Raw genomic sequence first — 25530 nt, forward strand, 5'->3', positions numbered from 1 at the left:
CTTTGGAATTCCCTCCCCTTGAATATTAGATGGACTGCTGTCTTTTCAGCACCTATTGAATATCTTCCTCTTCCAGCAATCCTTTCCCAATCTGTATTTGTATTGGAAATGTTTTTAAGTTGTTTTATTGTTTTATCATTTTCACACTGCCCTGAACTCCTTTGGAAATAAAGGTAATATATAAAATCATACACACACACACACACAGAGAGAGAGAGAGAGAGAGAGAGTGTCCCATAACAAACTGAAAATTTATCGATCATTTTCTGATAAAATTTCTGAGATAGTTCCCCCCCCCTACACACACACACTCCTAGAAAAAGGTGACTGCAGAATTCTCTCTGAATAATGTCTGCTATGTTTTCATAGCAGTGTAAGGAGACAATGTATTATTTATCAGTACTGAAGATAAAGGTATATGGGTTAGACCTAGGAATGAGTTAAGTTTTGTCCTATGGTAAATGAAACATGAGGTGAAACTATTTGATTAGACCTCAGAACTCTGCGAAGGTTATATTGTATGAAGGCCTGAATGCTAGCAGAAGCCGTGGTTACGGTTGCTAAGGAAGGAAACACCTTTGGCAGCTAGTAGTACTGAAAGTGAATGTCCCTGGTATTTATACTTATCAGGGGCATTAGAAAGGTTTAATCTGATTGGTGTTCTGAGAATCGCTTTTAAAACCCCTATTGATCCTTGAATAAAGATCAGTAGAAGGGGGAACTGCAAGGTGGCCAGAAGCAGTGGTCAGTAAAGACTAGAAAACTAGAAGAAGTTATTTTAAGAGCCTTTTGGAGCTGGGGTCATGGAGAGAAGGGCCTGAGGACGGAAGACAGAAAGTTAAAGAAAACAGGAAGAGATAGGCAACAGAAAGCATAGTGTTCAAAAGCACAAGGCTGAGACAGAGAAGAAGACCCAGGCCTGAAGAACATCTAGAAGAGGAAGAACCAGAAGACAGCAGCTAGTAATAAAGAATTCCAGAAGAGATGGAAAGTGTTTTGTTGTTTAGTCATTTAGTCATGTCCGACTCTTCGTGATCCCATTGACCAGAGCACGCCAGGCACTTCTGTCTTCCACTGCCTCCCACAGTTTGGCCAAACTCATGCTGGTAGCTTCAAGAACACTGTCCAACCATCTTGTCCTCTGTTGTCCCCTTTCCTTGTGCCCTCCATCTTTTCCAACATCAGGGTCTTTTCCAGGGAGTCTTCTCTTCTCATGAGGTGGCCAAAGTATTGGAGCCTCAGCTTCACGATCTGTCCTTCCAGTGAGCATTCAGGTCTGATTTCCTTAAGAATGGAGAGGTTTGATCTTCTTGCAGTCGTGGGACTCTCAAGAGTCTCATCCAGCACCATGATTCAAAAGCATCAATTCTTTGGCGATCAGCCTTCTTTATGGTCCAGCTCTCACTTCCATACATCACTACTGGAAAAACCATAGCTTTACTATACGGACCTTTGTTGGCAAGGTGATGTCTCTGATCTCTATTAAATAAATCAGTTTCCATTACTGTATCTCCAAACATAGGATGCTGTGATTTATTCTAACTGTGGCTGCTTAACATGTGGTTGGTTTGAGCATGTTTTGTCTTAACTAATCACATTTAGACTAAACCACAGTTTCTTGAATGTAATAGGAAACTGTGAAGCTTTCAATCTTTTCCTCTTGTGTCTAAAAGAGGGAAGAAAGAAACAAGCAAATCTAAGGATTGAACTCATAATAATGTTTGTTGCGTCTAAGCTAGGCTATTTTAGAACTACTTCTCTAAAGAATCAACCTGGTTTTTTCCAAATTAATTTTAGAATTTTTCACCAATTTTAAGAATTTTGAGAGTAATTTCAAGTTTGGCTTTTAAAAAATGCTCTCAATAAATTTATCATCTGAATTTCATTAGCCCATACTAGCCAAATTTGTTTTAATGTTCAACGGTAATCTAATTTCACTTCTATTTTATTTATAACCATTATTTATGATCAAGAAAAGTTTTTCCATGCAAGGATAGAAGACTAAATAAATCAAATTTTATTTATAATCAGCATGCCGAATGAAGCATCAGCTATAAATAAATTATACACTGCCTGTGTGTGGCTATTACAATGGTGCGTTTCCCAACAACTGTCTAAAAGTCTAGAGCAAGAAAATTCTAGCTTTAGATGTCCTGGTTTCAATAGCCAGATGAGCACATGCTCCAGAGGAAAAAGAAGCTCACCTTTCGGGAGGTGCAGTAGTTCACTGGTGGAGCACAGACTTTGAAGAATCTTAGATGAATATGCATAAAGTTTGAGGGTCAATCTCTAGGAACAGCAGTTAAAATACAAACACACCCAGAAAGAAAATTTGGAGAAGAGTCCATGCCCAAGAGCCTGGGAAACCATTGCCACTCACAAGAGTTGCAAGAAAACAGTTCAGAACATAGGAGTAGCCTGCTGGGTCAGGCCAATGGCCCATCTGGCATCCTGTTCTCACAGTGGCCAACCAGATGCCAAATGGGAAACCTGCAAGCAGAATTCAAGCATAGGAGCTCTCTTCCCTCTTGTGGTTGCCAGCAACTGGTATTCAGAAGCATTATTGCCTTCAACTGTGGTGGCAGAAGAGAATCATCATGGTTGGCAGTCATCAATAACCCTCCATGAATTTGTGTAATGCTCTTTTAAAGCCATCTCAGTTGGTGGCCATTTCTGCCTCCAGTGTTTAACTATGTGTTGATCCGGTAGCTTCATGCAACTTTCATATAAGGGACAGAAGGGGAGAGCTCTTGGTAAATTTTTATTGTTATATCATAGTTTAGAATGCACCATATGAACAATGTTTTTAAAAACTCTACCGTGAGCTTCACTTATAGAAAAAAAAACCCTAAGCATAATTTAATATAGTGCAGAAAATAAGTTCATTCATAATCTTAATAAAGATCTCTGTGTAATAAATAGGAAATGAATTAGTAATTCTTCTTTTGGTGGCGCAGGTGCTCACAGCCCCACTTTCCTTCCTATTCCTGGTTACCCATATGCTTCCTGTACTTTATATCACTTCTCTCCAGAAAATTAAAACTAACATATTTATTGTTTCATTGATTGTTTGTTTGTTTATTCATTCATTCATTCATTTTATTGTTTTATCATTATTTATTGTATTAAATTTGTATACCGCCCTTCATCTGAAGATCATAGGGTGGTTCACAACATAAAAATACAAAATGAGTGCACAAAATACATCATAAAACAAAAGCAAAAACAAACCATCAGCCCCCCCAATGCTATTTTATTTATTAAATTACTCATCTGTTGAATGGGCTACAGTAAATATAGCTCCCCACCACAGTCAAAGAATTCCCAAGTCACTAGTGCCTGTGAGTTATAAGTTACAACCTTTATGAAATAACATCAATTCTTTGTTACTGTCTGGATGTTTTAACAATTGAAATGCAGATACCAAGAAAATATTTTTTATGTATTCTCAATTTATGGGGCCTTCAAAGTCAGTCCTCCTTTTATTGTCTCTTTTCAGTTCAGAAATGACTTGAACCGACAACAAAAAAGGAGCTGACAGCAGTTTTTTTTTAGATAGCCACTTTATAGCTACACACTTTGCAACTATATGATAGGGCAACCTATGTTGCCTTGAATACAAAATTAGCTTGTTGATATGTGCAGCTACAGACTGAGGAGCAGATGCAGTAAGTCTAATTCTAACTTATTTACATAAAATCTCTAAAAGGACATGTTATTCCATGGTGCCATATCTATAGCATCTAATAAATTTTCCATCTTGTTCCATTAAGCCAATCTTATTGTCTCTGCTAATTTGATTTTTAAGAGGAAAATGACATCATTGCTCACCCAGAAAGCAGCTGATTGCCAAGATACAGATTTTAGGCTGCAGAGTTGTGCTAATCTTACGTGGGGAAGTGGAATGAATGGAAGGGGGGGCATTTTCACCTCCAGATTACCATGCTTCATGCTTTCCCTTGTAAAATTCACATGGGACTAATTCTCCTCACTGGAACAAAGTTGTCTGAGAATATTAAGCACTCCTACAAAGCACCCCTCTGCTTCACTAGATATCATGACTCATTTGGGTGTAGTATCCCTGATCTCTGACAAGTAAAGATATACAGGCCAAACCAGCCTGTAGTGAAGCAGGTTCTGTGGTGGTTTGACACTGGTGCATTGTTTGCTGAATGGTGAACAACTGTGTGGCTGAGTGGAGGGACTCTTAATGAAAACCTGAATTGTGATGGCAAAAGAACTCATGTAGAGGACTGAGTAAGGGAATCAGAAAATTTTATGAAAAGGAATTGGGTTTCCCAGCCACTTCTACATATGTAATATTTAATTTCTATTATTATTTATTTAGTTTTCATCAAAGCTTTTTTAGACTTCAAGCTGCAATAGATTTGTCTTCCAAGAAACTGTTCTAATCTCAAACCTTTCCTGAAGCCGTAGGCTTGAAAAATAAGCAAGGATTAATTTGGTTTACATAATTTAACTACTCTATTATAAACTTAAAAATGGAAAGTGTAATGCTGGTGGTCAACAAAAGAGGTTTAAAGATTGTCTCAAGGCAAATTTTTTAAAATGTAGTATAAACACCAACAATTGGGAAACACTTGCCTGCAAGTGCTCCAATTGGAGAACAGCCTTTACCAAAGGTGTCATGGGCTTTGAAGACTCTTGAACTCAGGACGTACTAAGAGGAAGGCACACTTGGCAAATCCACACCGTGATCAACTCCTGCCAGGAAACCAATGTCCCCACTGTGGAAGGACGTGTAAATCCAGAATTGGCCTCCACAGTCACTTACGGACTCATTGTTAAAACCGTGTTTATGGAAGACAATCTTACTTGGCTACGAGTGATCACCAAACAAGAAGACGACATAATTGGCTTTAAACAGCCGGTATAGACACTGAGTTGTGATAATATGGCTGCTTTGGGCTATTTAAAATGGACTTGCAATCCTATACATGTTTCCTCAGAAGTAACCCCCATTAAGTTCACTAAGACTTGAAAGCTGTATAGTGCTACTGTACTCATGTCCCGCTTGTGGGCTTGCCATACATATCTGGTTGGCCACTTGTATGCTAAATTATATGGGTTTTTGGTCTGATCTAGCAAGGTCTTATGTACTTAAAGGTGCATCAAATTCTAACCTACATCTATGCCTTTGTAAATGGGAACATTTTGCGGGTCAATGTGGGTTAAGAACAGTGCTGGAACATGGTTGTCACGCACAATTTGCGCCATGTGGACAGTTGTGTGAAAACCCGTTGAAGTTCAGTATTTGTTATGTGAACTTGCATTGTGAGTTAGGGGTGTGTGCTTTGGTATTCTTCCACCAGTCTGATTGGACTTATTCATTCTACCAATCAGATTTGTAGCAGGGAATCTTGGGTATAAGGGGGAAAGTGATGTATTTACTTCAACATTATGTACCTTCTAGATATCTACTGCACTTTCTACAAGATTAAAAAAAAAGTTGTGTGTTTGTCTACCCATATTCTTCATGTCAGCTATTAACAAAGGAAACTAGCTGTTTCTTTAAAAATTCATGTGACTATTAATATTCTTTAGGCAGTACTTACTGATGGTGTAGTTGAAGGGAGGCGTTGTTTGAAATTAGCCTCACTAACCTGTCACTCACCAGATATTTTAGCTGTGTCTGGTATCATTTGAGAGATAAGATGCTACTAACAGAACCACAAAAACTACTTCCCTTTTCAAGTGCATAAATAACAGTTAGGGGCAAGCAATCACCTGAAGGTATAGAAAATCTATTAGGTTTGAATTGAGTGCTCTTGTCTCATTAGAGAGCTATTCATTAGGATTCACAGATATGAATGCAATTTTGCTTTGGATATCGTGTTGATAATGAAGTATGAGTAAGGACATGAATAATGTGCCCCGATACAGTATTTCAGGACTCTTTCCCAAGGAAAGTTTGAATGAAGTGATGGTGTGACTTGATAGGAATTAGTAAGTATTTAACTAAAGTACAAATAACAGAAGACAGCTGTGGGGGAGGGGGGAGAAGGGGGAGAAATGCCATTCCTTCCTCCCCGGAAAATCATTCTGGTTTAAGAAAAGCTGCAAGCTTTAATAATCAGTGAAAGAGAGAACACGAATGCCAGGATTTGGAAGAGATTTGCAGATGCACTGCTCTCTGAGGCAGAAAGAAGGCTCATTAAATGCAGGATGCTGCTGTGTCTCATTGTGTGTTTGCACTAAGGTATAGGTTTGCCAGGCTGACGTATCAGATAAAGTCAGAGTGGTTACCACACCAGCAGTGTAGCAGCTGCATAATAAATGATGGAGAGAATCATGTTAGGCATGCCCACCTAACCTAACTTGAATCATGCGAAAGGGGAGCTATTGGAATTCAAATAGACTTTCTAGTTCCCAGCAGTCGGCAGCAATAGAATGCTTTCAGGAAGATGACAGATGCAGGGGAAAGATGCTGTTTTGCACTATCTTGATTTGTTACCGCAGCCAACTTATTGGCATGATGGAGTGACGAGAAAAGCAGCTGGCATGGAAGGTAGGATGATCAAAGCCTTTGCATTGTTGTGAATGTCATTAGAAACTGACCATGACAAAGCATATGTTAGAATGAGCCTCTGTTGATAATGGCAGAGGATTTGTTGCTCAGGTCTTGAAACTCTCTGAAAACAGTGTTGCTTCTGCAAAATGGATTTTTGAATTGCATTTCTGCTTGCATTACGTCTTTTGTGCTTGCTTCTCACCTCGGGGAGCCACTTGCCTGAAAGATATTGTTATGAAAGGGTAAGGTTAGAGAACAAAGTGTTTTTGAAGTCTGGGGAAGCCCAGGTAAGGGGAAAGAAACAACCCAGAAACCTCAAACGTTTCATATGGTTTAGTTGCATGGTCTTTGACTTCGAAATGCTGGCATATACATAGAGCTTGAGGAAATGAAGCTGCATATATTGAACATTCTGAAATAGCAAATAGTATTGCAGATTCTGTTTTTGTAGTTTGCTTTGCCAACAGGGTTTCATCCTCCCCTTTTTAGTTCTTGCTGTGTGCTCACTTGTGTATTATTATTATAAAGAGGAAATTCATGTATATCTCCTGCAGGGTCTTTCAACAACTCTAGCATCTGTTTCAGCTACTGAACTGTATTCACGTTTTGCCAACTTGATGTCTGCCCAGCTGGGTCTATCATTTCTTGCATGATTACTGTTCTTAATTTCTCTGTATCAGCTTGTTTCAGATATAATTTTGAAAACTGCTAATGAGAAATGACGGCAAATGTGAAATCATTTGAAATGGAATATATGGGTGTTTTTCATTGTTGTTTTTTAACATAGAGGATATTCCAAATAATTATCTTCCAGTCTGTAATGTTCATTATTCAGCTGCTGGATTGTTGTTTTGTTAGTATAGGTGAGCAATAAGCCAAAGTTTCAGGTGACTTTGTTAGAAAGTTTTGAGTTTATGTGAAAAAACAGTCTCTCAGCTCCATGTATCATTTCCCTTCACCCCTCTTCCCTCATTCCTAGTGAGCAATATTATAGCAACATGCATGATTCATCCTGATCACCTGTACAAGGTTGAGTCTTGCTGTTTATACCTTATTGGGAAAGAATGATTAATTAATTGCCAGTTTCCTGCTTTGTGGAAATAATGTTTGCTCACATTAAAAAGTAAGCTTATTAAAAAGTGGGCTGAAATAAACTCTGTAATAATATGAATACCTAAGTTAGATAAAATGTATATGTGAGTTTGTTAGACATTTGCAATCTGATATCTCATCAGCTAACACCTCAGTACTTTCATTCAAATATCTTATCATATCTGTATGTTCATGCTAACGTCAAGTTTAGTGATTGGCTGCAAACATGATTGATGTTTTAAGTGGCATCTGAATATACTTTTGTATAGATAAAGGGAGCAGCTTGATATTAAAGTGGTGTTATTCTAAAACCAGGCAAAAATTAGTAACTTGGTATTTGCCAGGTACAAATTATTACAACAAACTTGGTATTAGCCATTTTGAGCATTTCAGCTTATTTCCTTGAATTTGAAAAAGTTTAAAGTGCACAGAAAAAATATAAAGTTTGTTAATTTTCAGTATACAAACTTGTTCAGCGATTGAACTAATAATATCCTAATAAAATTCAAATGCTCTCTAGGCAGGCTTGAATATCTCTAAGGATGCAGCAGGTGTATATTCTCTTTTCTTGCACCTATTTTCCAAATTCATAGCATTTTCTTTCAAGTTGCTAAAGTGCATGCTTCTGATTTTGCTTTTGTAAAGATAATAGAAGGCTGTCGCCATCTAATTGAAAATAGTGATTTTATAGTTTGCTTACATTTTGTCAAGAAGTGTGTGAACTTTGGACTGCATTAAGACAACACTAGGTGGAGCTAGCAGTTGATTATATACAAAATACAGCATCAAAGGCTTGGGTTAAGCTGCCTAATGTGCAAGCTGATTTCTATAAAAATAATGGTAATAATTTTTCAAAAACCCTGTCAAGCTTGAAGTCAAACCTTCAAGTCAGGAAATGCTAAAGTTGCTGGAGTTTGAAGGAAATAGACTTCAGCTAGTCCAGACACTGTCCTGCTTAATGAGTGCCATGCGAGGTAATGCTGCAAACATGGGCACAGGTAGAGGGATTAGAGCAAGCAAATTGAAATAAAGGCATAAAGTAAGCAGCTTTTTATTCTAGTATACAATTTATCTCATTTGCATCCTCTGTTGTTTCAAGGAACAATAATGTATCCCTCCCTATTTTCAAAATATTGGATTACATAAATATTTTGGACTTTCTCTGAAATATTTTGTTGAAATGAAAAACTTTGATTAAATGAATGAATTTTTTTTGGGGGGGAATGATTACTGGCATTTTATAATGCACAAGGAAAAGTAGGCCAGAACTGCATGCAAAGTTAACATCCATTTGGTTTTTCCAGTACTTTTGGCAGTGAAATGGTAATGGATCGTTTAGCTGATCCTGTGCACATTTATGTGAAAATGAGTGCCAATGGGATTTACTCCCAAAGAAGTATGCAAGAGATTTAGCTTTAATAGGAATGGAAAGGGAGAGACAGATGATCATATATAGTCTCCCTGTGTTTCACAACATTTGGAGAGCGTTGATAAATCAAGAGGCCTGGTTGGTAGTCTAGTACTACCCTGGCTCCAAACCTTGAGAAAAATAACATCCAGGTAGTTGAAAATAGGTTGGGTTTTATGTTGCCTTTGAATTGGGCTTGTATTGTCTCTGGATTCATTAACACACAACTGGCCAGTACTATCTAAGTCATACTGCTCTTTATTAACCAACCTGTAGAGTCCCAGCAAAAAGAGCTGTAGAATTCCGACAGAAGGAGGAAGAGCAGAGCAAGGAAGAAGTACAAACACAGCTAAGCCTCTGTGACAGGAGGGAAAGTAATAGGGTGCATGAAAACTGCAAAGACAAGGTAGCTGAACAAATAAAGTCCAATTATAACGATTAGATACTATTTATTATTCCGTATTATTTGTAGAATGGTAGTGCCTATACTGATAATTTTATTATGTCCCTATTTTTATAGTGCTACAACTCTGCAGAATTATTGAATATCTAGGCTTATCTGATTTAAGCGGCAAGGTAATATATATTTAAAAAATGCAAAAGCTGGTAAGCATCCAAAATGAATCCTAAACAAAGGAAATGATATTGCAAGATGCTGACAAAATGAGGATTTTGTTTTTTAAAACAATAGCTCAGCAAGTTTCAGCCTGTGGTTGTTAAGGCCTTCCTCATGGTCAACATGAAAAAGAAGCCTTCAAAGATCTCTTCTTACTGTATCACTTGTTTGCACTAACTGGCAACATTATATGATCAATGTATACAATTGACAGATATCTGCAGGCTTGCCACAGTGGGAGTTTGAAATGTCTCAGGACACCAAGTTGAGGAAGGCTGCTGAATACAAAGAGCAGATTTTATTTTATTTTCATTTTTTTACAGAATTCTTAACTTTGCTAAGGAAATTCAGTCCCAGACCCAGAACTGAAACTCTCTTAGCCCTTCTTTGGGCACGGTTATCCTTTCTCTCAGCAATGGATTTACTTTGAAGAAGCTGGTAATGATGGAAGACCATCTTGTATCTCTCATCCCACCCACCTCTTAAGGTTTGGTTAGGGAACTCTGGAAAATGCATTTCTTGAGCTTAAACTGTCTCTGAAGATCAAGAATGTTGGGGCTGTATTGGGGCATAAGGAGTTGCCTTAAACGAAGTTAGACCATTGGTCCATTTAGCTTTTTATTTTCAACACTTAACCTGCAATGGCTGCTCATAGTTTCAAACTGGATGTTTCCAACCCTTTCCAACCCTACCAGACATTTGAAGGCAGCCCTGTTTAGGGAAGCTTTCAATATTTGATGAATTATTGTATTTTAATATTTTGCTGGAAGCCGCCCAGAGCGGCTGGGGAAACCCAGCCAGATGGGCGGGGTATAAAAAAATAAATTATTACTACTACTACCTGGAGATGCCAGGGATTGAACCGGAGACCTTTAGCATGCTAAGCATGAGTTCTACCACTGAACTATGGTGCTTCCCCTAAAACTGACTCTCCCTCTTACCCTTTAGCAGAAGGGATGCTGGAGCACGAGTTTGTGAGTGACTGATGTTCTTAAATGTACTTTTTAACATGTGTCAGTGATTAAGAGTAGAGGGACAAATGGAAGTGGTCAAGCACAGGTAGAGGAATTAGAAAAGAAACCTTAGGAGACAGGAAGCAAAACTGTGAACACAAAAGCTATAACTGCAAGCAGCACTGAACCTAGTTGTTTTTTGTCCTGTTTCTGTTTTAAAAGGTAAAGGTAAAGGGACCCCTGACCATTAGGTCCAGTCGTGGTCGACTCTGGGGTTGCGGCGCTCATCTCACTTTATCAGCCAAGGGAGCTGGTGTACAGCTTCCGGGTCATGTGGCCAGCATGACTAAGCCGCTTCTGGAGAACCAGAGCAGTGCATGGAAACACCATTTGCCTTCCTGCCGGAGTGGTACCTATTTATCTACTTGCACTTTGATGTGCTTTCGAACTGCTAGGTTGGCAGGAGCAGGGACCGAGCAACGGGAGCTCACCCCGTCACAGGGATTCGAACGGCCGACCTTCTGATCGGCCAGTCCTAGGCTCTGTGGTTTAACCCACAGCGCCACCTGCGTCCCTGTTTCTGATTTAGAAGTGGGGAAATTGGTTTTTGGAGAGAAAAGGGAAAAACAGAGAAATCATATGTCATTTTTCATGATACGTTAGCAGTTAATATATTAAAAGAGGCTCGTAGGAGGGTATTCCACAGTTTGAGAACCACTACCCTACATTAACACCTGGCAGGAGTTAATGTGTCCTAATGATTGTATGGAACCAGATTTAGATGCAGTGGTGGGCTCTTCTTGTCTACTCTTTCTTTGCTGCTCCTGTTGCATAGAAGAAATCTGGGTTTTGTTTGACAGGACTACCAGCCAAAGTATGTGTGAAAACATGACAAGCTGGTTAGAAATGATGGGCTACTTTGAAAAGTATACTGCTTACTCCCTGAAGGAGCACAATTATATTTGTCAGTTAACATTTACTGAGATGCATGCTAGCTCGTGTGAAGAATTTTCTCCCTTTTTTTTTTTTTACAATAAAACCTATTTTAATTAGCTCATTTGAGTCCCTCTGTCTTAATGAGAAATCATTGAGGAGGGAAAATCATTTGAGAGAGGCAATTATGGACGAAACAGAGTTTGTGAAAGCCTTTTGAATGAGGGAGAGAGAGAGAAAGACTAACATCCAGTAAAAATGCTGAGAGAATAAACTGACCAGATTCTGAAAGACTCAAACGAATAGTACTGGGAATCCAAAAGAGGATGACCAAAAACGACTTGAGCCTTGAAATCAAAATGTACTGCCACAGAAGTGAAAGTATCCTGATTCACATTATTGAGACTTCAGTCATTAATATTTTATATAACATCTGGCTTTTCTTTACCCTCAAAGTGTTGCAAACACTGTTCTTGATGTCTGAATTACTAGGATATTAAAATCCTGTTACTATTGTTGGGCAGTACTGTATAAGCAAACAAGTGCAAGTCAGTTCCAAAGTTACTTTTAGGGTAATAATCTTCAAACCTCGGACATCTGATATAGTTATTTCAAGCTTTTGAGCATCTGTACTTGCCATTATCAGCTGTATTAAGATACTCTTTAGAAGCACCTCCAGCTGTGTGAAAAGAATCACTTTTCCATGAGTTGATGGAACCACCTCCCCACCTACATTCAGAAGTTTTAAAGTCCCATGAGTTTTCTAATGGGGTTTTCAGTTAGAAGAGTTATAGGCAACATGAGACTCACCTCCTGTATCTGTTCAGCCCATAAGCTGATTTAGAGAGTGTACAAATTTTCAGGGCAGTGTCTTGGCACCTGTGGCCTACTTCTGATTTAAGATATATTCTGAAATATATCCTTTTAGGTTTCTGCCCTAGTTTCCTGAACCTCATTAATTTTTTTAAAAGGAAACTTTAGGAAATGGGGGGGGGGTATTTCAATTCTATAGCTGACTGAAGAATAGGTATTTGAGGATAAATAGAGTGTGTTTAATTCTGCCACCCACCCAATTTAGATTTGAGACATCCTATCATGCTTGAATGATGTCTGGGAGAGAATGAGTCAAAAGATATTTATGGAAACATAACAGAGCCTTCCCCCATACAGCTGAAGGAATTCAGTTACTCCACACCCGCTGCAGGAATGAATTCTTAATGTCCACTAGAGACGTGTGTTCTTTCATGAGATGAGTGACATTTTTTTTTATATTTTTCAACATGACATTTAGCTGCTGTGAGTTATTTATCTTTCTTTTTTATCTTATTCACACAGAGAGATATATGCCAATAATATATATAATATATCAAAATCTCATAGATAGATTAGAAATATGAAGTTTAAAAACACATAAATCTAATGGGTTATTTAAATAGCATCTGAATAGCAAATATTTTTTTCATACGACACCTTTCCAACATTCTATACATTTCTGAATGTACTAGTGAAATGCATTTTAATTCTCTGATTTCATAGGACATTAGAAATAGATTATATGTATGTGTATCAAAGTAATCTGCCAAATTACCTCTATCTGTCCCCCCAAACCCTGATATATGCATGTATGTGATGTGGCCAGGCATAATAACTGTTTGATTCTTCATGGAATCAAAGAATACCTTGTAAGAATCTCATACTAATTCTTATTTTTGTACTAAGCAAACACATGGTAGCATGCAAATTTCTATTTTTCATTTTCCTTCATTAAGGAGTTCTCTGCTAAGATCTTTAATTCATGATAAACTATAAGTAACAATAAATGTAATATTTGATTCTAAAAGGTTTTTATAGTCAATTGTATAATCTAGAGAGCAATGCATTGCCCATTTTGTCCAATTAGTCTCTTATAGGCATTCTAGTCACATGTAGAAGCAATATGCAGACAGGCAGAGCAGGGAATGAGCATGCCAAACTCTGCCCTCCACTGCCCATCCCACGCCACTCACAGAGAGTGATGGGTGTGGTGGCAGAGGGCAGAACGCTGCATTCTCACCCCGGTTTGTGTGCTTCTTTCACATGAAAATCAAGTGCCTTAAGATGGCTATAGATTTCTCAAATTACATTTGTAGTTCTCAATATGTCAGCTCCTAATTTAATATTTACCAAATTCCTAAACAGGAAAAACAGAAGCAGATGAGGTCTCTCTGTAGTACACAATTGCATGTTGATACAAAAATATATCATTCTACAGTGTCCAGCTATGTTTTACAGCATGTCAGGTTAGGGCAGTTAACGCAACAGCACCATATTGGGTATAACATGGTCATGGACGGACTTTGGTCTTTCAAATTTCAGCAGCACCCTGTGCGAGGCCAAAATTCAGTGCCCCCCTGCCTTTCTGCTCAATTCACTACATCATAGTTGCAATCACCTGCAGCACCTCCTAGGCTCGGCATCCAGTGTGGCAAAAACGGTAACACTGCCCTAAATCCACTGCCCTAAATCTGCCTTTGTCATGACAATATAAAGTAAGGCAGCAGCTCTGCTTTTACTGCAGAATACCTAATGTGTACATAAAGGTGGTCACTGAAGCATAATCGTTTTGATGTAGGCATTCCTATTGGCCAGAGCCATTTTGTGGGGTTATATCAACCATTGTTTTTCAGGTTGTCACTTGTTTCTGCTTGTTGGAATACTTTCATTGTTGCTATATTGCACAAACTCACACTATACTTCTGAAGTGCTACTGAGTTTCCAGCAGTGAAATTTCTCACATTCTATACTTCTAAGGGCAAAAGATGTGAAGGTATTATAGGTTCTATATTTGTCTTGTAATTATTCATTGAAGGGGTTGGGGGCGGGTGAGGCAACACCTAGCTAGTAAACAATAAAGGTAAAAGTCAGGTATCTGCAGTAAATCAAAGGGACATCTTTCTTTAGGTAAAAATATAAGTATTTTTTATCTCTTACGCACTCACAAAGAAAGACATCTTTTTTCTGTGTGTGTGTGTGCGCGCACATTTCAAATGAGTCTCAGCTTGACTTTCCCATGGTGGATGCATTCAGCTTGGAGCTAAGAAAATGAAGATTGAAGCTTTCAAAAAGTCAGATCCTTGTAATCCTATTTGCATCAATTTAACAGTACAGGTCTGAAGTTTGATATTAAAATAAACATTGTTAACCTTGGAGAGTAACTAGTGTGGGATGTCACTGATTAAACCTTGCATCGCAGCATCCTGGGAGAGGAAGGGAAAGATGAGGAAATCATATATATAAAAGAGATGTTGGATTCTTCTGTATAATACTGTAGTTTACTGAAAAAAAATATGCAAATGATGCCCCCTGCAGAAGGAGATGGTAAAGCAACAAGCTTTTCACAAACCAGAGAGATCTTATAAGAAGTTAACACCTAGTACTGAGGTCTTCCAGAACATAATTTGTTATTTGTGCTTATATATATAGCAGATGAGGGAGACTGAGGGAATGGTGCAAAGTATATGGGCCTGAGCATAAGTATGGGCCTGAGGCTGCCTAGGAGCACATTTACCAGTATATCCCTCAGAGCAACTCCAATGAAGGGTAAGAAAATAATACCTGGCTTTTGAAACTAGAGCCCTGTGGCCACAAAACTAATACAGTTCTCACTTTGGATGTGTATAGTACTGCAGTCATCAGTAAAAGAGGATCTGAGATGGAAACATGTTTTTTCTTTACTTTTAATGGATAGTGACCTGTAGAGTGATGCAAAGGTGAAAAAAGGATTCTGTATAAAATTTGATCAGGGACAACTTGTTATACAGGTTCAATCTTCACAGCACTCTGAGGTACAGGAAGCCTCTTCTACTAACTTTACTTATGATTAACTGGTATGAGAGAACCTGCTGTATCTTGCGTTCTCCTTTTAAGTGTGGTGGTGTTTTGAGCACCAGAACACGGTGGTTCCAAAGTTATTACAAAGCCATTATCAATAAATTCCTTGAATGGTTTGCCAGTTCCTGGAATAACATGTCAATAGAACAGTATCCTTTTGCAATATTGTCCTAAACTATGTGTTGCTCCGGTCATAGCAGAATCAGGCTCCTACTGGCAGATGCTCTCTCTCCAAAATGTATTCTTATGGGCCACAATATCCTGTTATTCAAAGCTTTCCTGGAGATCTGTCCACCTACAATAAATGCCTGTTCATTAACCACTTTGAGAAACTTACGAAAAATGACAGGTCATTTAAAAATAACTGGGGAAAAAACTGGTAAAAAAAGAGTAAGATTGTCTTAGCCCAGGGGTCAGCAAACTTACTGCGCCTCGGGCCAGTGTCTGCAGTGCCGATCGCATGGCAGGCCGGAGGGCGGGGGAGCACGTGCCCATATGCATGGGAACATGCTATTTCCGGCACACTTCTGGGTCGGAGGAGCACCGGAAATAGCTTGTGCCCATGTGCACGGGCCTCCTTCGACCCGGATGTGCAACGAAAATAATGCTTGTGCATGCGCAAATAACGCTTTCGCATGTGCACAAGCTAATTCCGGTGCTCCTCCGACCTGAAAGTGGGCAGCAGCACAGCACCAGTAAGAGCGGGCGGCGGCAGCAGGCGGTGGGGGTCTCCAGGGGCCGGATAAATGAGTCCCTCGGGCCTTATCCAGCCCGCGGGCCTTAGTTTGGGGACCCCTGTCTTAGCCATATGAAGGTCGGATAGAGACTGGGAATCAGGAGTGCTGTGACTGTGTGGGAGCTGTGGGCAAAGAGGTAGTAGACATGTTCAGACATTCAGAGAAGAGACTATGGGGCTTGAGTATCTGAAATGTTGCTGTCTGAGTGCCCTGCCTGAGCACATTCAGGCACATAGCCCTACCTTCCAAGTTGCTGTTGATTCATTAAATTTCTTACCCACCCTTCACCACCATGGGTAGGTTACAATGATTTTAAAATATTGAAAAAGTCAAAACAACTTACAGCCAAGAGAACAGAGTGAGTCCTAAAATATATAGCTCAGGTGTCTTAAGGCCAAGGTAGAAAGGTTGATGGATGACCCAGTACTTCCCACTGGTCACAGAGGTGAGAACCATGAAGTTTGTTCTTAATCACTTCTCACAAAAACTGAGATGCATCTCCATACTTACAGGAACTGCACTGTAGACTTCATAATGTATATAAACAGCAGGAGCAACCCCCTTAGCACCGAAATAATTCAATTGCTACTTAACACTTTCTGAAGAAGCAAGTTTTTAGTGCTAGCAAAATAAATTGCACAAACCCAAATAATAGACTGTTCCACATCTTGAATTATTCAAGGATTTCCTCTGCTTCAAAATAACCATTTTTAAATGCTCAGCTCCTTGCGATTTGATTTAACCTTAACTTGGGCCCCCTGGAGCCTGGTAAACTTGGAGAGCTTTGCTCCTTTTACTGGATTCTAAATTAACTGTAGCCACTCAGGAAAAAGACCTGAACATTATCACGTACAATTCAATAAAAGCGCCTATGGTTTGAAAATGTTGGGATGCACGTGGAACAGAATAACAAATCACCCTGAAGAGAAATGTAATGCTATTAATATTACTTGAATCAATAATAAGCTTCTTCCTGGAATGCAGGGTTTAGTTTTGCTCAGCTTATCTTAAAAGACCTATTCCTGAATTATGAAAGCTACAAAGAGAGGCAAGAAGCGTAACTGGCTGAAAACAGTTTGGAGAGTTTTATATCGCAGGGGAAATGATCAAAAGGGGTTGGCACAGGTGCATGTTATGTAAACAGAGAAACGGTCTTTAAAATGTTATTTTCTATATTTATAGTGATATTTCACTCTTTTGCTTTATGCTGTCATCAGTAGTCACTAGTGTTAGGCACAATGAAAACAAAACTATAGAGAGGGGTGGATCCAAACTTGTGATCAGCAAGTTTCTGCTTGAGGGGTCAGGGATGTGATTTTTGCCAATTCCTATCTAGAGAGCACTGATCCTTAGCATGAATCTTACTTACATATTCTGTTGGAAAATATTGGCTGATGAAGACTATTACAAAACAGTAGTATCATTCCAGAGACACTGTCCTTTTGAGGCTTTTGAGACGTCTTCTGTTGAAACTGTTGAAAGACTATTGTGAAACTGTCCTTAGACATCTGTTTTGAACACACGGCTTCATGGTCCTTGCTACCACTCTGTTATATTGTACATATGGACTTTGATTGGCTTATTCCTATAATTTGAATGATATCATTATTCTGTTATATATTCTCTACAAACTATTAGCCTATGTGTTGTGTTTGTATTGTTGTAAAAATATGCTCCAGCAGGTTGGCAGACCTCCAGAACAGTGTGAGGGGTGGCACTGGTGTATGTGTGCAAAAATAGCTTCCCCACCTTCAGCAGGTAGTCTCTACTGGATCCTGGTTCCTTCCACAAATGGAAAGAGGGCTTCCACTCACAAGAGCAACCCTGTATCCAACCAAATTTCCTCCCTTTGCTTATTAATCTAAGGTTGCATATACTTTCACCTCTCTGTCCTTCATAAAATAAAACCAACCACTTTCCCATACATTTATGGGATCCATCCAACACTCTACCTCCCGTATCCTCAAATGCCATTGATAATATCTGGCAGGAAAACAAAGTGCTTTTATAGCAAGCTCTTTTTGCTTAGAAAGCCATATGTTATAAAATATGAAGGCATTATTACCAGCAATATGTTGGTAGTCATTTATAACTGTTATTAGTATCTGTCTTTTAAAACAGATGTGGCTAGATTTGAATGTAAATAAAAAGTGAGCCAGTTCACATATGTAAAGTGACTGCTTCACTTTACACTTTGTGTTTTTTGTTTTGTTTTCTCATTCTGTGCATCTTTCATCCATTTCAGTGAGATCTGGATGCTGCATGGAGTTAACATGCAACTATTCCCTTTATTTGTGTGATCACAAAAGGTACTGATATCATCCCAGCAATGGCTTTGGTTTTTCCATACGCAGATCATTTTACACTGGCATTTCTTCATGTGACTTCCCTCTCCCCCATGCAAAATATGTGAACTGCCCCATAAAATGAATTAGTGATATAGCTTGTCTCTACCAGCATGTATATTAAACAGCTACAGTAGCAGCAAGTACATTACAAAATGAGCAAATTTCCATGCTTTAATGAAGCCTTAAAAAAAGGTTTCTATGTAGAAATGTAATTTGTTGTCCTTGGTTTTGTTCTCTGCCCCCCCCCCCACTGGCAGAGAAAGGGAGGTGCGGTGGGTGCGGTCTGCCCCAGGTGTCATCCCTGAGGGGGGGTGACATTTCTGCGCCACCCCACTGGGACACTCACTGCGGGCGGCATCCCCCTGGGACGCTCGCCCTGCACCTGGGTGCACAAGGTGCCAGAGCAGCTAGCTCGGCCTCTGCTCCTCCCCCCCCCTTTTCTCTATCTGTCCCATGTTTTCCTGCGTAATTTTGTATGATCCATGCTAATTTCAATCTCACAATATCCATAAGACTTGCTTTCTCCTTGCCTTCATTTGTGCTGCTGCATTTCACTCCATTGGCAGTATCTGAGAAAGGCTCCTGCTTACCTGTTCTAAGCTACCCTGCGATAAGATATATTTTCCAAAGATGTAAAGGAAGCCAACTGACTGTACTTGTCGAAGAGAGGCTGAAATGACAGGCATATGTTTAGGTAACACGCCAGCCTTCCTTTGCATGCTGCTGTCACCTATTCTGAAGTTGCTCAAGATTAGATTCGAAGCGGTGCAAAAAGGCACTGGGCAGGCAGATTGCTGCTGCTTTGAACTCTATGTATCAGATTGACTTCTCTGTCAGATATTATTAAACTAGAGAATAGCTGGTGGATGTTAGTGGTTCAGGCTAGGATTTCTTTCCCCTTTTAAATCATTCATCAGCTTTGGGAGAGTTTGCATTGGGCAAGATAACATATAACCCAACTTCTCTATTGTCTGCTCGTTTTTGTAACTGTTCACATCATTGTGGATAACTTGGTTCTGACTTGTTGCAAATCTGTGGTATTTTATTTCTTTTGTGAGCTGTTATCTTGTTACCCAACAGGAACTCATGATTTGATTTTTTTACATAAAGGCTAGACATCTTACAAATCAGCTCACCAATGTAGTTTTGCCCTGTTGCAGCCCTCTAATAGCATAGGCTGGCATATTTTCTATATTTTGCTTATGCTGGATATCACATCTTTTATATTACTTTTATGGGATCTTCTATATTTGGGAGGAAAAAATCTGACCTAGGGGCTTCATTTTTAAATATATTTATATTTGTGTATGTTTGAAGGGTATCTTCTCTTGCTTCAGTTTTGCTCATTGTGGTGGAGGAAGAAAGATAGAAAAAAGAATATTTTTTAGTTTAATTGGCCAAGTTTGTGCTAATGATGCTCATGGCTTGAAGGGTTTTCTTTTAAGTTTAGCACATTGTCATTCTGCCAGCAAATGCTCAAGGTGACTTAATTGTATTCTCGTTGAGACTCTGCCCCTGCAGTTAGTTTTTTCTTTCAGTTGCTTGTGTGCTGAGGGGTTGGGTTTAGATGCGGCTGGAGGAGCAATAGCCTCACTCACGAAGGTGAGAGAGGATGAGGTCCTGAAGTGGTGGACAGAAATGAATGCATCAAGAGAACTTAAGTTACCATGTCTTTCGCCACTAAAACGATCTTCCTGTTCTTTGTAGGGACCCTAAAATAAGAAGAACATTATAAGGTTCTTGAGATTTAATATTATTGTGTGCAAAGCCTGGAAGAAGGCTTAAAATTTGGGCTAGGGGGGCATATAAATTTACTTTTTACTTTTTGAATACTAGTAGAAATTAGAAGCCTGGAGACTTTTCACAGTATCTGATAGTTTGCTATTCTTCTCTTCATGGTAGGATTGAGGGTGACTTGGGACAGTGTTATTGTAGGGATACTTTGCAGTTGGCAAGTATCTGTTTTCAGCCTCAGCTGCTGGTCAAAAGAGCTCCATGGCTCTACTGATCAACCAAAGTGGTTTTGCTGCCTTCTTCAGTTACATTCACTAATCCTTACTATAAAGCTTATCTTATTTGGTTGAATCAGCAGCTGGCAGTGGCTTGTCCATGGGGCCCAGGGGAGGCTGCATGCAGATCTTTATTGAGAGTGAAGCAGCTGATTGAACAGCAGCTGAAATAACAGGACTGGTATGAATGCTGATAGAGAATATGAAAGCTTCAGGTATTTACAGAAGTCACCTGAGGACAAGCATATTAGCCTACCCCTGGGAATAGACTTGAAATACTGAAGATATATTCTAACCAGCTTTTCACACAGAACCTCAAAACCATGTAGTTATTAACGGCTTCAAAGCCTGCCCTAGACACAACCTAGTTCCAGATGCTGTTCGAGATGTATTATCTGAATAAATACAATTAGCCACAGTGCTGATTGCTGTTGGGATGTGGGTTACTAAGAGGTCAGGGCCATGGAGAAAGTTCTCTCCTACCATTTTTTTAGTCTCCGTTTCTTAAAAGAAAATTATTTAATTAAAGGATACTTTGAGCATTGATGCTGGACTAATCCCTACTCATCCGTCACACACCAGGAAACCCTAGGGTTTAGGAAGGGCAAGCTAATTAATTTCTTTTTCTGTGTGTTGCCCTTTTAAGTGGAATGCACCTCCAAGTCAGCTGCACAAAAATGTAGTATGTGAAGGTATAGATATGAGGAAGGAAGGAAAGTATCTTGTGAGGATGGCCAGATGCAGAAGAGGCCTGCGCTCTCTTGCACCTTTAAACAGTTGTGTAAAAGAGGGAGTATTGGTAGGGGGTGCAAAAATATATCCAGTGAAAGGAGAGTCCAGCACCACCCAAGGCAGTCTGTTCCACAGTCAAACAGCATGTTCAGCCAAAATCTGCTTCCTTGCAACAACAACAACAATACCACTTTATTATGGTCGTAGACCAGCATAAGGAGGGAGGGGTACAAAATAATCTGAAATCTAAAAAAAACAACCCAAAACTAAAAGAAGTTAAAACGTGTGTGTGTGTGTGTGTGTGTGTGTGTGCGCGCTTCCTTGCAATTTCCCAGCACTGGTTCTAGTCCTGCCCTCTGTTATAACAGGGAACAGGTCTGCTTTATCTTCCTCATGATAGCCCTTCAGATATTTGAAGACCGCCATCATGTCTCTCTTTAAACCTGTGTCCTGAAGGCTTTTTCAGATGCTCCTCATAGGGACTGGTTTTGAGATCCTTTCATAATTCTGGTTGCCCTCTTCTTGACATGTAAAATTCATTTCTCCCCAAACTAGGCATAGGACTGGGTTCAACTAATGAGTTCCGCTAGTGCAATGGGACTTTCCCCATTGCCTCCACACACCTCAAACTGGCTTGGGTGTGGTGGTTGTTAGGAGATTCCAAAGAATAGCAGGCAGGGGGGAGAGGTGGTGTGGTGGTGGTTTTATTACCCACCCTTCACACTAAGGTCCCAGGGTGGATTATCACAAAAATAAGATGTGTCCTAACAATATACTGCATCAACAGAAGTATAGTGTCCAATCAAGGGAAGTAATAGTACCACTTGGAATACTGTGTCCAATTCTGGGGACCACAATATTAGAAGGATGTTGACAAGCTAGAATGTATGCAGATGAGGGCAAACTAGGCCTTATGAGGAGCGCTTGAAGGAGCTGGTTATGTTTAGCCTGGAAAAGAGGAGACGGAGAAGGAGATGTGATAGCCAACTTCAATTATCTTAAGGGGTGTCACATGGAGCAGGGAGCATGCTTGTTTTCTTCTGCTCTGGAGGGTAGGACTCAAACCAATGGCTTCAAGTTGCAAGAAAGGAGATTCTACCTAAACATTCGGAAAAAAACCTTTCTGACAGAGCTGTTTGGCAGTGGAACAGACTCCTACAAGAGGTGGTGGACTCTCCTTCCTTGGAGGTTTCCAAACAGAGGTTGGATGGCCATGTGTCATGGATGCTTTAGCTGAGATTCCTGCTTTGCTGGGGGTTGGACTAGATGACCCTTGGGTTCCTTTCAACTCTAAGATTCTATGACTCTGTGTTCCGCAGGTAAGCAGAAATTCTTGTGCTGATGGAGCAATCTGCATATTATTATGTTGAATTCCTCCCACTGTACTCTAGATGCAGCAGAATAGAACAGAATAATTGCTTTCCATGATTTCTGCATGCCTTTTTTAGCAGCAGCATTGCCCACCTAGCTCATGTTCATCCTGCGATGCCTGTATACATTCCCCATGTACTGCTGCCAAGTCAGGGCTCTCCTGTCATATATGTGTGTTTTTGATTATTTGTTTATTAATCTAAATGCAGTGCTTTACATTTATCTTTTTTGAATTTCATCCTGTTGGTTTTGGTCAGGCGTTCTAGCCTGTCCAGGTAATTTCTTTCTTTAATGATGGTGGCTACCTCTTCTAGTAAGTGCCTTTGGCAAATTTGATAAGCACCCCTTCTACTTCCTCGTCCAATTTACATAAAAATGTTGAGTAATACAGGGCCAAGGACAGAGCCCTGGAGCATTTTACTCCAGTTCAATGTTCAGCAACTAATGAGCATTCATCAGGTACATGAGCCTATAAAATATATACTGTGTAGCTAAATAGGCTCGGTTTTTACATAGAATTCATTGTTATGAATATTAATGTGATATTCTGCAAATAAAATTGTTTAATAATGATTAGTTATTGTGCAAGTTCACTTATTGTCCCATAATGTGCATCTTCTTGTAAGACAAAAAAATGAAGTAACATTTTCACTTAGAAAACAAAAAAAAAGAATGGGTCATCATTTCTGATGTTATTGGGTGGTGTCTCATAAACTTTGAAGCAATTTAATATAGTCATTAGACAGGATCTTTATGAAATTGTGGAAGATTGATGATTGCTTTCAAACCAAAATTGCTGAATTCATGCCCTTTGTTCTGAAAACTGCAATCTCTAGGAGAGAGTAAAGGATTTCTTTAAATTGTTACCTGTCACCATTCAGCCAGGGCCCCTTATCTAAAACTTGTGGTTATATAATTTTTTTATGAAATAAGCTTAGATCTAATCAAATGGAATTGTAAATACAGTGAATGTATACAGCCTTTGATGGTATAAAGCAAGTTATGACTCTGTCGTATCAGACAAGGCATCATAAATCATTAAACTACTAATTATCAGTGAAGGGACTGTAATAATGTTAGGGCTGACAGAATATTCCATCCAAGTAAAATTAATAAAGTTTTCATACAAGGTTTTGAGTACCTCTTTGCAGCTCTATTTGAGACTTCACATACACTTTACATACGGACTTGCCTAAGAAACTGTCATGCTAATCAAACAATTAAGCAGGGAATTTCCACTTGCTGTTTGTTTGTCTGAAATCTTTCTTGGTGTTATCAAGGAAGGATACAAAATAATTTGTACAAATCAAGCTCACCACCCTGCTGTACCCACTTCATCTACAGTAAAGAAGCATCCTAATGTGTGGTATTCAAATAGGTTTTACTCAGAGTAGATCATAGAATCAGAATAATTGTAGAGATGGAAGGGACCCTGAGGGTAATCTAGTCCAACCCCCTGCAATGCAGGAATCTCAACTAAATAATACATGACATGTGGCAATCCAAGGGATAAGAGGACATATCCTTGGCTTAGTAATTGGTTTAATAATGGGAAAGCATAGGGCAGATTCTCACAATGTAGGCTCCTCTTTCACATGTCACTCCAAATGCAGGACCAAGAGGGTAGGCAACATTGGGGATAGAGCTGGTGGATGTAGTGCTAATCTCCCTTTATAAACTAGTTATAAGATGGTCATTTAAATCAGGCATAGGCAAACTCGGCCCTCCAGATGTTTTGGGACTACAACTCCCATCATTTCTAGCTAACAGGACCAGTGGTCAGGGATGATGGGAGTTGTAGTCCCAAAACATCTGGAAGGCCTAGTTTGCCTATGCCTGATTTAAACATCCTTAAGCTTCCTCCCACAGTAGAGATAGTAAAAGTTCTGCACATATCAAGGAAGCCCGTTTACTATGAAGCAAGACGATTGATATTCATATTTAGAAGTGTAGGTCTTGAGATCTTAGGTAAATTTCATAGATGCACAGCTCCGTTAAACACTGTCATTTCCCCTCTGGTTTTCTAAAACTTACTTCTCACTAGAAGATAATAATAATAATAAAAAATACAATTTTCTTCCCTTTCACCCAAAACCAGCCACTTAAAGTGTCTGCCTCACTCTTCCTAATGGTAAGATCAGTCCTGCAACACAACAGGCATAATTTGTTTCTTTTCTGTTCAAACAGCTGTGCAGTTTTTTCCCTTTGACAAGTTCACATTCTTTATTTTCAGTGTGAACTAAGGCCCCAATGATGTATAGTTAGGTTAGGAACATTAGGTCATAGAAACCTTAAATGTCAAATTACCTGAGGTAGCAGCTTGGTAGAGGCTGCTAAGCATGAAGCAATAATGGTTGGAACTATTTATTTGTCCACTCTCCCTCCTCTCCCTTCAGACAATCATTCTAGGTACACATTTGGCAGGTGGTAAATTAATGTAGTGCCATTTCATCTCCTTTATGCAGAGCATTTGGCTGTTAATAGGTAGAGATGTGGAGTGAGAGCTAATACTGTGTTCAAGCTTGTCTTACGGCAGGCTGCCAGAATTTATATCTTTGCTTCTGTGTAAGGCCAGTTGTAGCTTATAAAAATGATGTTGATTAATTAAACCACAGTTCTACTGCATTAGTTGAAACATTCAGAACCAAGTGATTGCTTTGCAAAGAATGAAGAATAAATGCGAAGTTTCTCTTGTCTTAATCCATCTATGTAGGGTGGTTAGCTGAGTCCATTTTGAAATGCTTCCTTTTTAGGAAGTGATAAGCTCATTTTGTGGCTTGCATATCTCTATATATCCTGAGAAACATGTGACCCTGCTTAATGCTACTGGCTAAATTGTGTGTGCTGAGGGGGTGGTTTGTGCCCCATGAGTACCATGAACATTTGCTAAAGCAAGTATTTCTCACTCTGAATCTTAAATTGGACATCA

General features: G+C 39.4%; 1 protein-coding gene across 9 annotated transcripts in view; it reads left to right on the forward strand.

Moving 5' to 3' along the window:
• The window catches only part of DMD (dystrophin), a 1009769-nt gene that overhangs the window by 72768 nt on the left and 911471 nt on the right, over positions 1-25530 (forward strand). For 4 of the 9 annotated variants that reach the window (XM_081858839.1, XM_081858837.1, XM_081858835.1 and 1 more), the window contains exon 1: positions 6426-6529. The exons of 2 other annotated variants lie outside the window; for them this stretch is intronic. In XM_081858839.1, coding sequence (XP_081714965.1) covers positions 6433-6529 — 97 coding nt within the window. In that variant the 5' untranslated portion in view covers positions 6426-6432. Of the gene's footprint in view, positions 1-6420; positions 6530-25530 lie in introns of those variants that run through there. 3 more of the 9 variants (XM_081858836.1, XM_081858830.1, XM_081858840.1) reach the window with 1 other exon arrangement.

The sequence above is a fragment of the Podarcis erhardii genome (assembly GCF_964252035.2).
Source record: "Podarcis erhardii genome assembly, chromosome: 4".
NCBI lineage: Eukaryota > Metazoa > Chordata > Lepidosauria > Squamata > Lacertidae > Podarcis > Podarcis erhardii.